Source organism: Anguilla anguilla, chromosome 7 (assembly GCF_013347855.1).
Source record: "Anguilla anguilla isolate fAngAng1 chromosome 7, fAngAng1.pri, whole genome shotgun sequence".
Classification (NCBI taxonomy): Eukaryota; Metazoa; Chordata; class Actinopteri; order Anguilliformes; family Anguillidae; genus Anguilla; species Anguilla anguilla.
Window position 1 is genome coordinate 1,995,211 of NC_049207.1, and position 14,418 is coordinate 2,009,628.

A 14,418-nucleotide genomic window follows, 5' to 3' on the forward strand; every position below is an offset into this window, starting at 1 on the left:
ATGTCACTTATCTCTGTGTCACCATGTCATTATTTACACTATATAACCAAAAGTATCTGGACACCCCTTGGTCTGGGGCTGTTCTCCATGGTTTGACCTTGGCCCTTTAGCTCTAGTGCAGGCAAATCTTAATGCTACAGCATAAAATTAACATTTGTCTTGCAAAGCTCATCCCTCTATCGAGCTCAGTACTGTGTGATCAGTGGCCTGGGTTCAGGATTTGGCTGTCTGGTCCTGGATAAGTGTGTGCAGGCATTCATGTAGATGCGACCTGTGCATTAATACTCACGTATATATTTGCATTTGCTTTGCACTAATATTAATATGAGTAAGGCCTGCTGTGGCTGCCATATATCTGGTGCACCTTTCTGTGTCTCTCCTCTTTCTGTGTCTCTCCTCTTTATCTCATATCTTGGAGGTGGTCCTTCATCATGATCAATTGACAGCCCAAATTCGACACTTACGCCAGTGTTAGACTTTTGTGTGTCAGACATGTAATTCAGCATTTGGCCGTTCTCAGCCATAGGAGGCTTCAAAGCGCTCGGCCAGCATAGTCTGGAGATAAGACAGGGCAGGAACTGGGGGGTTAGCCATCTGAGAGAGGTAGGGGTGTGTCTGTGTGCAGCTCTTTTTTGGGCAAGTCAGTTTTGGGCAACTTGGAAAGAAGTTTTTTAGCAGTTGGACGTGGGCACTGAGTCCTGCATCAATGTCCGATGTTCTTGGTTTCATCTCTGGTTCTTTTGGAATATTCTGCTGCCTTTTGGTTACTGAATTCTGGTCTTTGGGACAAAAGCTGTGGTCTGGTATCTGCTTTCATTCGTTTCATGTCTGACTGCCCATGTCTGTAACCTTTAATTGTTTTAAGGTAGTTGAACCTCGTCTTTAGATTAGACGTGATTATTTGTTGTAACTTAATAAATTTCTTCATTTTCATCAGGTTGTGGGTTGCACATTTTGATAAAGGGTGATCCAACAGTTAACTCTGCCCATCAACAAATTCAGCGATTTAATTGATAATCAATATCTTTGATAATAATTACCAAATTAAATCTAATAAATATATTTAAATGTTAGATAAGTGAGGTGTTTTAACTGTTAATGCACTCAAACGAGCGTGTTAACGGTTAAAACTGCTGGGTTCGGAAAATTAAACATATTTCAATTAATCCTCACCTTGCTGACGAGTTACGTACCAAGCAACTTCTATCTACCCAAGACATAAAACTGAAATCCTGACTGGTATGTGTAATTCAAGAGTAGTGCTTGGTCGTCAGTTGCATTTAGTTTGGTATTAATTAGATAAAGGGTTGTGCAAATTAGATGTTTCTGCTTAAACTTTTAAACTATAAGAAATATGCACATGGAATATTTTCAAGAATTTTCATAATTTTATATGTACCTATATTCAATTTTAAGCAAGCATTTTGGATTGCTTCCCTAGCTATCCAATGACGACAATTTTACAACCGCAGTCTTCATTTAAAGTCTTCAATTTTAGTGCCCATCCAAGTGAATTATATATTATATTATATATTGCTTTATAAGCATCAATGTTCTGAAAAAGTTTATTATAAATCAGGAGGCAGTTCACAAGAAAATCAAGTGTAACGTCTAAAGTCAGCCTGTATTGTACAATTTTCCATTCAAGTTCATCCAAGTGAACAACACAAACTATCACATTAAAACGATTAATGCACAAATGTTGATGTTGATGAGATTATGAACAGATGCCCATGCCATCATCACAGCTAGTCAGAATGTTCAGGATTTCAGTTTACAATGAAAATGACATTTATAATTTATTTTCCCGCCTGCAAAAAACTTAAATCTGGCTGCAAGTTAAGTTTTCCCATTATGATTCTGTAGGGAAACCTAACATTAAATTACTCTCTGATTCTCAATTGATTAAAGCTGATATTAGGTGCCAAAATTATTTCACAAAAAAAAAAAAGTTTCTATTGTGTATTTTTTTAAAGCTTCTTTACTGTTAATGGTGCTGCAACAAATAGATAATTGTGTGCGTGTAGCGCAAGGCAGATTCACTTATGAAGTCTCTGATGTTTATTTAAAGATGATGCCTGCTTAAAGCATTTACTACACTGACTACATTTGTACGTTTTCTCATTTGAGTGAATCCTCTGGTGTTGTTTTAAATTAGACGCCTGATTAAAACTTTTGCCACACTGGACACACCTGTATGGTTTTTCACCCGAATGAATTCTTTGGTGTCGATTTAAACGCGATGCCTCGTTAAACCCCTTCCCACACTGGGTGCAGTTGTACGTTTTCTCATTCGAGTGAATTCTCTGGTGCTGATTTAAATTAGACACGTGATTGAAACACTTCCCGCAGCGGCCACAGCCGTAGGGTTTCTCGCCCGTGTGAATCTTCTGGTGCCGTTTTAAATTCTGAGCCTGGTGGAAGCCCATGCCGCACTGGGAGCACCTGAAGGGCTCTTCGTTGGTGTGAATCCTCTGATGCTGCTTCAAAGTAGCAGCCTGATTGAAGCACTTCCCACACTGGGCACACTCGTGCGGCTTCTCGTTGGAATGAATGATCCGATGCTGGTTTAGGTGAGACGGCTGTTTGAAACTCCTCCCGCAGTGGTCGCACTTAAACTGCTTTCCAGTCGTGTGGCTGCTCTTGTGTTGCTTCAAGCACAGAGCCCGGGTGAACAGCTTTCCACACTGGCCACAGCCGTAGGTTTTGTCACCAGAACTCATTTTCTGACACTGTAGTAAAGTGTAAACGCCCACCAATCCCAGACTGTTCTGCACAAAGCTGCTCCGACTGCCCAATCCCTGCACGTCGCAGTGCCGAGTTTTACTGCTGCAGTGAAGCATTTCGGGGTTATCGATTCCTCCGTCACCTCTGGAGCGTGGACTGACTTCTCCCTCACTCTGCCACGACTCCGTCTGAGCCTCACTACAATCCCTTGCTCCGCTCACCTCATCATTCATGCAATCGCTCGCTAAACTTTCATCAGATTCACATTTCACCTCATCGAATCCGACGGTCACAAGACGGAAGTCCTGCTCTGCTTTCACGTAGTCTCCTTGGTCAGACTCTGTTTTGATTTGGTCCGGACGCAGACGGGCTACACATTCCAGCTCTGTGCTGCTCGAGCACTCTGTCTCCATAACATCCGCCACACTGGTTTCGGTCTTCACCGGTGCGGTACCAGTGTGGGGCGGAGCGAAGCCGCAGTGTGCCGTGACACACGCCGGCTCATGCGTGCCGAACCCTGACTTGGGTTCTGGCTCGGCCGCGGGGCCAGAGTCCGGTGCACTCAGTTCCTCCTCTTTCATCCTGATGCTGTGCTGCTCAGTGCCATCTCAATGCACAGAACAGTCCGGTCTGCATTTTTCTGCAGACCAAATATGTGCAGGAGTGCAACTCCTGGAGGAAACAGAGGGAAAAGAATAGGCTTATAAACACAATGTTTAAAAAGTGTGCAGAACCTTGCAGTTCTGTGATTATTCCTTCTCGCTTTGCTTTGCTCTGCTCATACACACAATTTGATTGTGGCAGACAGCGCAGCCACAACTTCTGAATCGCAAGGCCATGCTGAGTGTTCTTACGACATTGAAACACGCAGTAACGTTTGGTGCATTTACTGCAATCGGCGAGCATTTCTTCTCAAAAGTGTTGACACTGGCTAAAGGATCGGCACGTTGCATCAGAAAAAGGCACGTTCTGTGCAGCTGTCGTTTGAGAGGGATTTAACAAATATTTAGTGAGTAATGGAAAGAAGAGCGAACTCTGCAAAGACACGTCGCATTCAGCTCTACCGAGCGAGGGGAGTCAAGCGGCTAATTATTATCTAGGTATTTAATGTGAGGCAAGGACACAATCTAAGGCCGTAGGTCTGCTAGCCACATTCCAACTGTTTAGTTGTGCAAACCATGAAATATGACTTTGTTCTATTCGTGGTCGTTGTTTAAAATCGCTGGTCTATTGCCATCTTCTGTTGTCAAAGTCAGATTTGTTTGTCTGCAAGGGGGCGCATTATCTATCATGGCTTTAAAGGCCCCGCGTTCTGACGATATTATAAACGGATGATTGATTTTTGTTTTTGCATCTGGATGCAGCGACAGCATATAGCCTTTTTTCCCTAAGTAGTAGGCTATTTTTTCTATATAATTGCGCCGCCGTGATAACACACAGCGATATATTCGCTTGCGGTCATATCTGTCCAGAATGTAAACATAGGGGACAGCCAGAAGAAATTTCACGACAACGTTAGTCTACCCTCCGAATCAATGCAGGACAGCGTTAACGCTATGTTAGTTCGTCTTTAAAACAGTCAGACATTTCGTAGAATAATACCTTTGACATAGCCCGGGGATAAACTAATCAACATGACAGTTGAGGAGTTAAAGTTTAAGACAACAGATATGGTAACATAAGCGAACGTAAAACTGGTTATCATGACTTGAACCAGTATACCAAAGGTCAACTATATGATCTCGAAGAGCTAACATTAAGTTAAGAATGGAAGTATGGTTTATCGGTTGAAAAAGTTTCCCGCTGAAACTTTTAAGGCAACGATCCCGTAAGCTAGCTAGTTAGCTACACATGCCATTGTCAATGGCATTGAGAAGAGGCCTGCATAGATGTAGCGCTAGCCACCACGTCACTTAAAATGGTAAAAACAAACAAAAAAAAAACTAGATGGATCGCAAGCAGCTATGAAGTCAGACAACAAAAAGTGATTACGGACATACCATAATTTGTTTTGACGGTGTCGTTCTGTTTTTATTATTTCAACATCTTCCTTCCCGTAGCTCCCCAATCATCTTCTCAACGAACTAGATACCTAACTAGCAATCAAGCACAGCAAATAATTTGTTCTTCTTTACGGATTTCTGGCATCCTCGCGCTGCAAAGCGCATTACTGCCACCTAATGGTCATCGAAAGTCTTCTAAAAGTTTTGTGGTTTGCAACCAACGTTTTGGAGCATCACCGCCACCGACTGGAAAGGAGTGTGGATCGATATTCTATCAGCATAACTTGAAAACGACATCCTGTTTAATAACCCTGTGTTTCTTAAGTACTGAAATATAAAATAAAAAGCAAAAATTCTGCTATGCATGCTCACATGTAGTCTAATAGAGGACAAAAAGGCAGTCTATATACATCACTCTGGCCTTCTGCCGGACCCAGGATGGTCCTCAAAGAGAAAGTGGTCACACGATCTCTGCCAACCCCCTAAACAACTCTCTGCCTCAAAGCCCCAGTAAAACTAATGGAAATGCCCTTCAACAAAGAGACAAAAGAGAGACAGCAAAAATCAACCAAAAAAACAGGGACAATAGAATATTATTTGAAAGCAAAAAGTGTTTATTATAGAAGTTCCTGACAATTCCATTCAAGAGCACATTGAATGATCAGAACCACAGTTATGAAAGGTTAATAAAACAAGCATCAATTAATTAAGCAAGCGGCATATGTTTTCTCACTGAAAATGGTAAAATGTCTCGAAATTACAAATGTCTTGTAAGCACAGATGAGTGTACAATATGGTGAACCTTTCAGTTACTGACCGGTCAAAATATGGCAATAGTATGACATTCAGAACAGCATGTGGTACTCTATCATGTCGAATAACATAAAGGTTTTGTTGCCCTTAAGTGCTGATCCATGATGATGTTCACTAACCCAAATCTTAATCTTACAATTTAATTTACAATTTAGTAGACACTTTTACAAAGGTGCACTTCACACGCCCAGCACCAGACACCACAGGAGATTGACAAGGGTACTGTCAAAAGTGCCTTTATCAATCTGCTTGCCTCAAGGTAATAGAAGTGATAGAAAGATTATTCACTTATTTTAAAAACAGAAATTAAATTGGAGCTTTGAGGTGTTAACCATTTTAAGTTCAAAATCTAATCTAATCCTAGGCCAGCACTCAAGGACAATTTACCCATGACACCTAAGTACGTTGTCACTGACACAGAAGTATTACAATAAAATGAGAGAACTTTCACTTTTTAGACGAACATTTTGAAAATGTTCAAAATTACGTATATGAACTCTTAACACTGGTTTGATTATTGGTTGGTTTTAACGTGTATTGCTAAGACCAGTGTAGGGTGGATTACTTGTAAAATTGAATCTGATACTGAAAACAAACGACATGAAAAAAATGGAATAAGTAACATAATCTGTTGGATTCCTTAAAAGGTGTAATTTCATCTGGTTTTGCTTTACTTCCAGTTTCATTAGCCAAAAATATTTTCGCATAAATGTGTCAGCAAAATACATTAGTTTATATGTTTCAAACAAGATTGTGGATTCTTATTAATGTATTTGAATGTGTACCCTTATGAAAAAATCACATGAAATTTGCTATTTTCGTGTGTGAAAATCACAATTTCACGTGTGAATATTACGAAAAGAAAAAGTCACATGAACTGGAAATTGTCTCATGTGACTCGCTTTTTCCAAATGTAAACTACGATTTTTGCATTTTGAAACAAAACATGTGATTAGAAATAGCTTAGGTTACCCATTCCGACTCTCATCTCATCAAGTGGGATTGCTTTTATAGTTCACATGTGTACTCTTCACATGTTCAGTGTTTACATGTTTTTGGACATGTGTTTTTTGGACATGTGATTTTTTCGTAAGGGTAGCAACTATGAAAGCACTTACTTCCTGCTCATCCCCCAGTATAGTTGTACATGTGGTGCAAATATATGTGTGATTGCATACCTGTGTGTGTTTATGTGTGTGTGCACATGAATTTTGTAGCAATTAAAAATGCCTCTCCAGACTCAATACTCAATATTTGATTTGGATAATAGATCATTTTGATGAGATGGAGGGTCCCAGCAAAAAGCAGAATTATTGCAGACAGTGTGGATTTCCTCTTTTAATGGGTCATCCGGTGAGTGGGAGGGGCTCTGACCTAAATAAAAGGAGACAATAAAACATTAATACCCCTTAAATACACAATTCTAAATAAGCATTGGGCTGGTTGTGCCTATAGTTATAGCACTACTTGCACAGGACTAGTTTTATGCCGAGAGGTTCTGTCAGTGTATGCATTGCCTGTTACTCCTGTGGTTTTAATCCTGTGTCAATAATCCATGTCCTTAATTTTTACCAATCGAGAGAGTAAAAATTCCAGCCAGAATTACCTACTTTTTTCAGACCTACTCAGAGGTCCTCAGATTGTACCTATCTCGTATGAATAGACATAAATGTAGTTTGTTCCCTTGAATTTTCGTGCTAATTTCTCCTTTTCTGGACTATGGAGGCTGTTATGGACACTGCCAAAGGCTTTGATAGTTTTTAAGTTCACATGGTCAGGCACTCCAGCACAGAGACCAGAGATTTACAGGAGGAAAAAACAAATTGCAAGTGTAGCTGCACTTGGTAAGACCACTTGCTATGAACAGTATTGGAATCTTCATTAGAAATGAATGGAAACTGTGTGTCCAACAAGCAGGAATTCCTGATAAATCATTAAAAACCACATCCCTGCTCTCTATACGATATTATGTTCTATTCACATCTGAGACATGGTCAGTGACTTGGCTGAAAAAGTGAGGATTTTTTAATCCATTATGAATGGCTTCATTGCAATTACTCCCATAATGAGTAAAAAAATGGAATAAAACTCACCCTGTGAAAATAGGACTTTTCTGAACATTCGGAGGTAGGGGAAAGGGAGAGGGAGGAAAAATAGTGCATACGTCAAAATATAAATTTTCATAAATTCAGAAAATACATTTTAAACAGCCAAAAGTGTCAATTAAGTGAATAACTAAAAGATGGGTCTGATCAATAGAGAAGGGTTTTTATAATAATTAACTTAATAATTCGCTAATAATTAAGCTGAAACATCAAACTGTTCTCTTTTTTTTTTGGCATTTCACAAACTAACTGAGACACAAAGAAAAGATAATATGGAAAATACAAGATATTTTGATTGGCCAATTCAAGGCTGGATATACAATGTATCTACTCACTGCTCTCCCAAGCTGTTCAGGTTGCCATGGCACCATCAATATTGATCATCATCCTCATCATTCTTGGATGCTTTATGAACTGCTTCCTGAATTTCCTTTTTCTTCTCTTCAGACACCGGAGGTAGCACAGCCATCAGCTCACTCTCAATTTTCTCCAGTCTTTGCATGGTCTTCCTTTCAAAGTCCTGCTTATTTTTCTTGACAAGATTTCTTATTCCTTCTTCAGCTTGGTCACAGGACGTTTTCATGTTTTCTCGCTCACTCAAGAACTCTGGCTTGCTGACGTCCAAAGACATGAGCTTGCTCAGCTTGCTGACCGCGTCCATGAGATACTTGTTAGAAACATCTGTGTAGGTCCCTGCGATCATATTAACCAGGCTGGCAATGTTGGATGCATGGAATGCCTGGTTGTAGATCACGTCTTTCAAAAACATTCTTGAAGTGTACTTAAATGTTTTGTTTGATGCTTTCTCACCAGTTTTAACAAAATCTTTCAGGGATGTGCCCAGGCAGGTTTTGATGAGGTTGGAAACCATCTGGAAAAAACGCACCAGCTTCTGCCACTGCTCCTTCACATTTCCCATTGCTTCTAGACCTTGAGCCAGAATTTTTATGGTGGTGGTGAAGTCTATCTCTTTGACTGCACAGTTTCTCAAGGTGACAAGAATTTCGGTCAACTCTTTCTTCTTTGCCTCCATGTTGTCATAATGCTTCTCATTTAATTCCCTCACTTGGTTAAGCTGGGCTCTGGTCTGTTCTACTTTAAAGCGAGCGTTATCCGCGGCTATCTGGCCTGCAGACTTGGAGCCTGAACTATTTTCTTGAGTTTGAGTAATTTGTGGTGGTTTTACATTGAATGGTGAGGTATTAGTTGCAGATTTGCTCTCGGTATCAAAAACCATAGCATCTTTTCTCAGACTTTTCATTAGCTCCACAATCTGTTTTGTTATGGCATCATCAGGCTTTTCCTCAGGTTTAACTTTTCCCAGTTCAGAGCAGATAGTGATGGCCTTGGTGCATATTCCCAAAGCATCCATTTTTGGTTTGCATTCTTTTTCCTTTTTTATTACTTCTTGAATTTTCTCAAATTGTTCCTTAATCCAATTGGTTTTGGGGAGTTTAGTTTTCTGGTCAACTATTTCAGACAACTTGATTTGGTCTCCATCAAAAAAAACATTGAGGCCTTCGACTAAAGGCAGTATCTGAGGTGATTTGGAATAAATATTGTTTGTCGAGATTTGGTCATTATTTGCAACAGTTGCATTATTATTTGCAACTGTTGCAGCGGTATTTCCAGATACAGCGCCGGCTATCATTCCAGGGAGGCTAGCTGGTAAACTGACAAGGGAAGCAACCCCCGAAAGTAGAGTTGTAACACTGTTAGCGAGCCCTTCCACAAAATTCATTCCAATCATCTCCCAGCCACTTGGAATTGAGTCCATTGCTGATTTGAAGCTTTCCTGGGCCTCCTTCAGCTGCTCGCTCATGTTCTTGTAAGCCTGTTCAGCACGGCTGGTGGCCTCCTCTGCAGCCTTCTTCCTCAGCTCATTTTCACTGATTTTCCTTCGGACTTCTTCCAACTCATTCCCATATACCTGTTTTGCACTGGTGCAAGTTTCGAGGAGCTCCTGGATGAGTTCAATGACATCAGTGAACCTTTTCTCTGTCGACTGAGCCAGATTCACACACTCATCAGCTATGTTCGAAATGTTATCCAGCTGGTCTGGGAGCATGGTCTGCACAAGGTTGTCATCATCCTGGAGGAGTATCTTCACTGCCAACTTGATGTAATTTGGTACATTGTTGGTGTAGAGACGAATTTGGTCCATATTCTTGTGTGCATCATTGAACGCACGCCACCCAGAATTACACACTTGCATGAGGCAGGCACGGAATGAGTCTGGGTACTTGATATACTTGAATCCACCCTCTGGGCCACCTTTACGAATGGAAAAATCAGTATTGGAGGAGATGAAGATCAGCTCTGCCAGGATGGCTATGGACATTGGCGCTGGGGTCAGGTATTCCTCCCAGTTAGCGTGAGGCTGCATCAGCAGTTTTGTGTCCTCCCGGCATTCTGCTGCTTTAGTGAGGCCTTTGGTAACTTTAACAATCTGGTTTGAGCTTGCCATAGTTTTTCTTTTCTAGAGAAACAGAAAACACAATTTGTCTTTGGATGTTATATCAATACAATGCTTGTGTGTATATATATATATATATATATATATATATATATGTGGACACAACCTTGAAACTTAACCGCATGTATGAAGCTTGTTGGAGAAAATCCACTCTTGAATGTGGGGAAACGTATTTTAAAAATATGAAAATGGGGTTGCTGGGTGGTGCATTTGATTGGTACCTGGATGAGCCCCATAGTCTTAGACCATGCCAGGCTCACTGTAGCTTGTAGCTCCACAGGACATTACATTACAGGCATTTAGCAGATGCTTTTATCCAGAGCAACTTATACATTGCATCCATTTATACAGCTGGATATATACTGAAGCAATGCAGTGTCCTACCCGGGAATTGAACCTGTGACCTTTAGAATGCAAGACCAGTTCCGTAACCATTATACTACACTGCTGCCTACGACAACAGACAATTGGCAACTGCATCGCCAAAGGTATGGGAAGGTTTAGTAGTTTAGGGGTCCACGTTCATTGCTCTCTAGCGACCCCCACTGGTTGATCAGGCAGCCGTGGACTGCATGCTAAGGCCATTTGTGAAAATGTCCCCACTCTATACGAGCTTGGCTGTAGTCTACAGTGTGAAATTTCCATACTTTCTACTATAATACTATACTATATTATTCTACTATAATAATGCCACTACAAAAAATGGTTTTGTTGTTAGTAGCAGTAAGTAGTAAGGGCCTGTGCAAAATAAAATAGCGTACAGTATAATTCAGGCCCTTGGCATTTCATTTGACAGTCCTCATTATTAAAATCATGAGCGATATGAGTGGGTCACCAGTTAATATAATATAAACCTGTCTTAAAATGTTATCTTTTAATTCATCTCTCTGTTCGGACTAACCAGTTTGAATGAACTCACATTTACCTTTGAAACTTTGAAAAACATCAGGATGAATGAACTTGAAGAACTATTGAAAAAGATTGCACCTTCATTTTTATCTTGGATTATAAGACCAGGTACATTGGTCCAATAAGAACAACCAAGTAGAAAAGCGTAGAACACCCATGCGCTGTTATATAAAAAATCGAAGAAATCTGAAGAAGAAGCTTCAGCAAAAATATTGATTTATTGTCAGGTGCAAAATGCTCAAAAGTCAAAGAAAATCAACATATCAGTCACGGGCCTTCATCAGCGCCTAGATCCACCAGATAATTTTTTCTTTAACTGGTTAAAATGATGTTAAATTGGGAAAACTCTTTAAATAACCACCATCAATAATCACACAAGTATAGTAATATACTAATAAAAATACAAAATGAGGTCCAACTCATACATTTTGTAACCTGCCTAACCAAACAACAGATGGGCTACTTTAAAAATGTGCATTCATGTGAGCAACAGACCTGCCAATGATTGAAACTTCCATATGGACAAATGCATGAGATGAACTAATAAACTAAAATATTCTCTAAATAGACTTTATCGTACATCAAGTAAACTACAAAAGATGAGCCTCATGGCAGAGGCATGTATCCTGAAACTAAAACTATAAAGCCACCAGTCTGCCTGCTGTAGGACGGCAAATATCTTCATCATTTATGGAAGCATACAGCTAAAAAGGTATGGTGCCATCTTCAGCTAGCAATCCTTTTAACAACGATTACATGTGTCCTGGGTTTTTTTTTCCCTCCAAGTTAGAAGCCACTACCGAAACAGAATATATTCCAAATTTTTTAAAAAATAAAGAAAAAACATTTTCAAGTAAGTGTTGATAATGCCTAAAACAAAATGGGGAAATGAGGCACTTCCTCTTGCTCTGTGTCATGGCATCGCTTTCCAACACACTGTTTTTCAGAATGGTTCTGTCCCAATGTGGCTTCACCCTGCTGAAAAATCCAGCCAAAGACCGACCGGGATTCTACTCTGGTTTAAGCTGTGCTTTCCATACTTCTAGCTGGTTAAGGCTGGTTAAAGCTGGTCAAAACGGGTCTCTAGAAGCTGGTAAAAGCTGGTCTCTAGCTGGTTAAAGCTGGTCAAAATTGTTCTCTTGCTGGTTAAAGCTGGTCTCTAGCTGGTTAAAGCTGGTGAAAGCTGGTTTCTAGCTGGGTAAAGCTGGTCAAAGCTGTTCTCTTGCTGGGTAAAGCTGGTCTCTAGCTGGTTAAAGCTGGTTTCTAGCTGGTTTCTAGCTGGTTAAAGCTGGTTTCTGGCTGGTTTCTAGCTGGTTAAAGCTGGTTAAAGCTGGCTTGTAGCTGGTTAAAGCTGGCCAAAGCTGGTCAAAGCTGGTAGGGTAAGCTGGTGACCAAACAAGTGGACTATGTATGCTGACTATACAGGATGGCCAGCTGGTGTACAGCTGGCTGACCAGTTAAAGGTATTAAAAACCTTAAACCAAGTTGACTGGTTTAAGGCTGGAATTTTCAGGAGGGCTGAAATAAAATAGGGCTAATTTGCCTACACAACACAAAGGGTCAATTTGAATGTTTATAATGGTGACATTTGGGTGATGCAGAAGCGCATCCAGTGTGTGACATGCATTCATGATCAGTATGTCAAAAAGGTGAGTGACGTTCCCCATCAGGATAGGTAACTAGGTAATTTGCTATCTAGGTTAGAAATTATTGAGATCTGTCAAATTTGTCATGCGGCTTCCTATCAAATTTCAAAATCCAAATTTATGGCTAGCTAGCTAGCTAATTTAATACCAAGTATGATCTGATAATAAAGTTTTGTCTTTTTGAATCTTGGCAACATTAGTTTGCTACTCATCTTGTATTGACAACGCATAGCTTTATGTGGCTAAGTAGGTAAAAAGAAATACATTTAGCTAAATTTTTATGTGATAATGAAGAGTAGGGAAACAAAACCGTATATGCTGTTTAGAGCAAAAGCTATTTCAATTAACAGTATAATTTAGCATTAAAATATTAGAATAATATTAGGTTAGGCCAGGAGTTCCCAAACTCTTTTTCTGATGCACCCCCAAATGAATGTTCACAAATTTAAGTGCCCCCAACTCCCCCCACCCGCACACATATATTGGGTTCGCACGCGCGCACGCATGCACGCGCACATCTGTTGAAAATAACTAACTGTAATCCCAGAATTTTACTAAATTTGATCACTCCTCACGTTTAGAGGGACCCATACACTTGCCTGACGATGCCGTGGGCCTAGCAACACCCTTTACCTGTGACTATATCATCCATACACCACAGCCTCTCAGGCCTGATTGCTCTGTTATTGCTGGGTGCTGGACAGGTCATACATGGTCATATTTCAAAAAGAAAAAAACAATTTTTTCCCCCATAATTGTCAAATATTTCAGGCTAACCCATCCAACAGCAAGTTGTTTGTTCTGGCAATATCTGTAAGTAACCTGATTAAACCAGTCTAACACAATTCATTCACTGAATCCTCAATGTTTATATTATCAGTGCAGTATAAAATCATAATTTCCCCCAGTACCTCTACCCTAGAAACAGATCCAAACCTGTTCATACAGCAGCCAGAACCTTATGTTGAAAAAAGTTGGATGTCTCACCGACAATTTTGGAGGTCTTCCTCTGTGGTATGGTAGCAGTGGAGCTGTTCTTCTGAGGTGAGATGCCTACACAGTGCAGACCCTGTTGTATATATACACATCAGCGAGGGTTGAGCCTGTCCCTTTTTATGAAAAAACTTGATTTCTTCATTTTACCACTGAAATGACAACTGGAGATTTTATCTCGTTATCTGTGTGTTCATTCTGATGCTGTTGCAACAGCTGGGATGATTTCTTCATGGCTTTCTTCTTTCTTCTTGTTTTGTGGAATCTGATACCGAAGTATTTGGCCACTCAGTGTTAGAATTGTAATTCAATTAGGGCAGGTGATTATTGGGAAGTTGTTTGTAATTTTATTTTAATATTTTATTTGTTGAGGCATGCTACATAACATTTTTAGAGTATGCAGATTTCACCTCTGGGCCCTCCCCTCCCTCCTTCTCCTCTCACACATGTGATGCTAGAATGCACCTTCCAATAAAATTACAAAAAATAAGTATCTGAAAAATAAAATGGAAAAGTACCTGATAACAAAAGATATATATTTTGGCAAGTTAGTATCACCTCTTCCAACTGTAGAATTTATTTATAACATAAATTCTATTCTTTATTATAAATTATGTTCTCTTGAAAGTAGAGATGGGTAACCCGGCTTCAAAGAGTAGAAGTACTAACCATGTTTTTCCATGCACTAAACCAGCTGACTCTAATTAGCACAACTCTTCAGCCAGGTAGGAGAACTAATTAGTGTA

At 40.0% G+C, this 14,418-nt stretch overlaps 2 protein-coding genes across 5 annotated transcripts in view; both read right to left on the minus strand.

The window, feature by feature from the left end:
* LOC118232634 overlaps positions 1 to 13,758 on the minus strand; it is a 48,707-nt gene extending 34,949 nt beyond the window's left edge. The window contains exons 1-4 of one of the 4 annotated variants that reach the window (XR_004766359.1): positions 13,667 to 13,758; positions 7,984 to 10,127; positions 7,637 to 7,656; positions 5,322 to 6,917 (exon numbers count right to left, since the gene is read on the minus strand). Coding sequence is in view for 2 of the 4 variants with exons in the window: in XM_035427713.1 (XP_035283604.1) it covers positions 8,019 to 10,115 (2,097 nt within the window). In the remaining 2 variants the exon portion in view is untranslated. Of the gene's footprint in view, positions 1 to 5,321; positions 6,918 to 7,636; positions 7,657 to 7,983; positions 10,128 to 13,666 lie in introns of those variants that run through there. The other 3 variants (XR_004766360.1, XM_035427714.1, XM_035427713.1) reach the window with 3 other exon arrangements.
* On the minus strand, positions 1,552 to 4,880 carry LOC118232639 (zinc finger protein 664-like). Its single transcript, XM_035427722.1, has 2 exons — positions 4,728 to 4,880; positions 1,552 to 3,399 (listed from the first exon to the last, which is right to left on the minus strand). The coding sequence occupies exon 2, from the start codon at positions 3,306 to 3,308 to the stop codon at positions 2,040 to 2,042; it is 1,269 nt and encodes a 422-aa protein (XP_035283613.1). The 5' UTR covers positions 3,309 to 3,399; positions 4,728 to 4,880; the 3' UTR covers positions 1,552 to 2,039.
* Positions 13,759 to 14,418: the final 660 nt, after the last annotated feature.

Coding starts and splice junctions, on each gene's coding strand:
- LOC118232639 (XM_035427722.1), bottom strand. CDS start 3,308: ATGAAAGAGGAGGAACTGAGTGCACCGGACTCTGGCCCCGCGGCCGAG.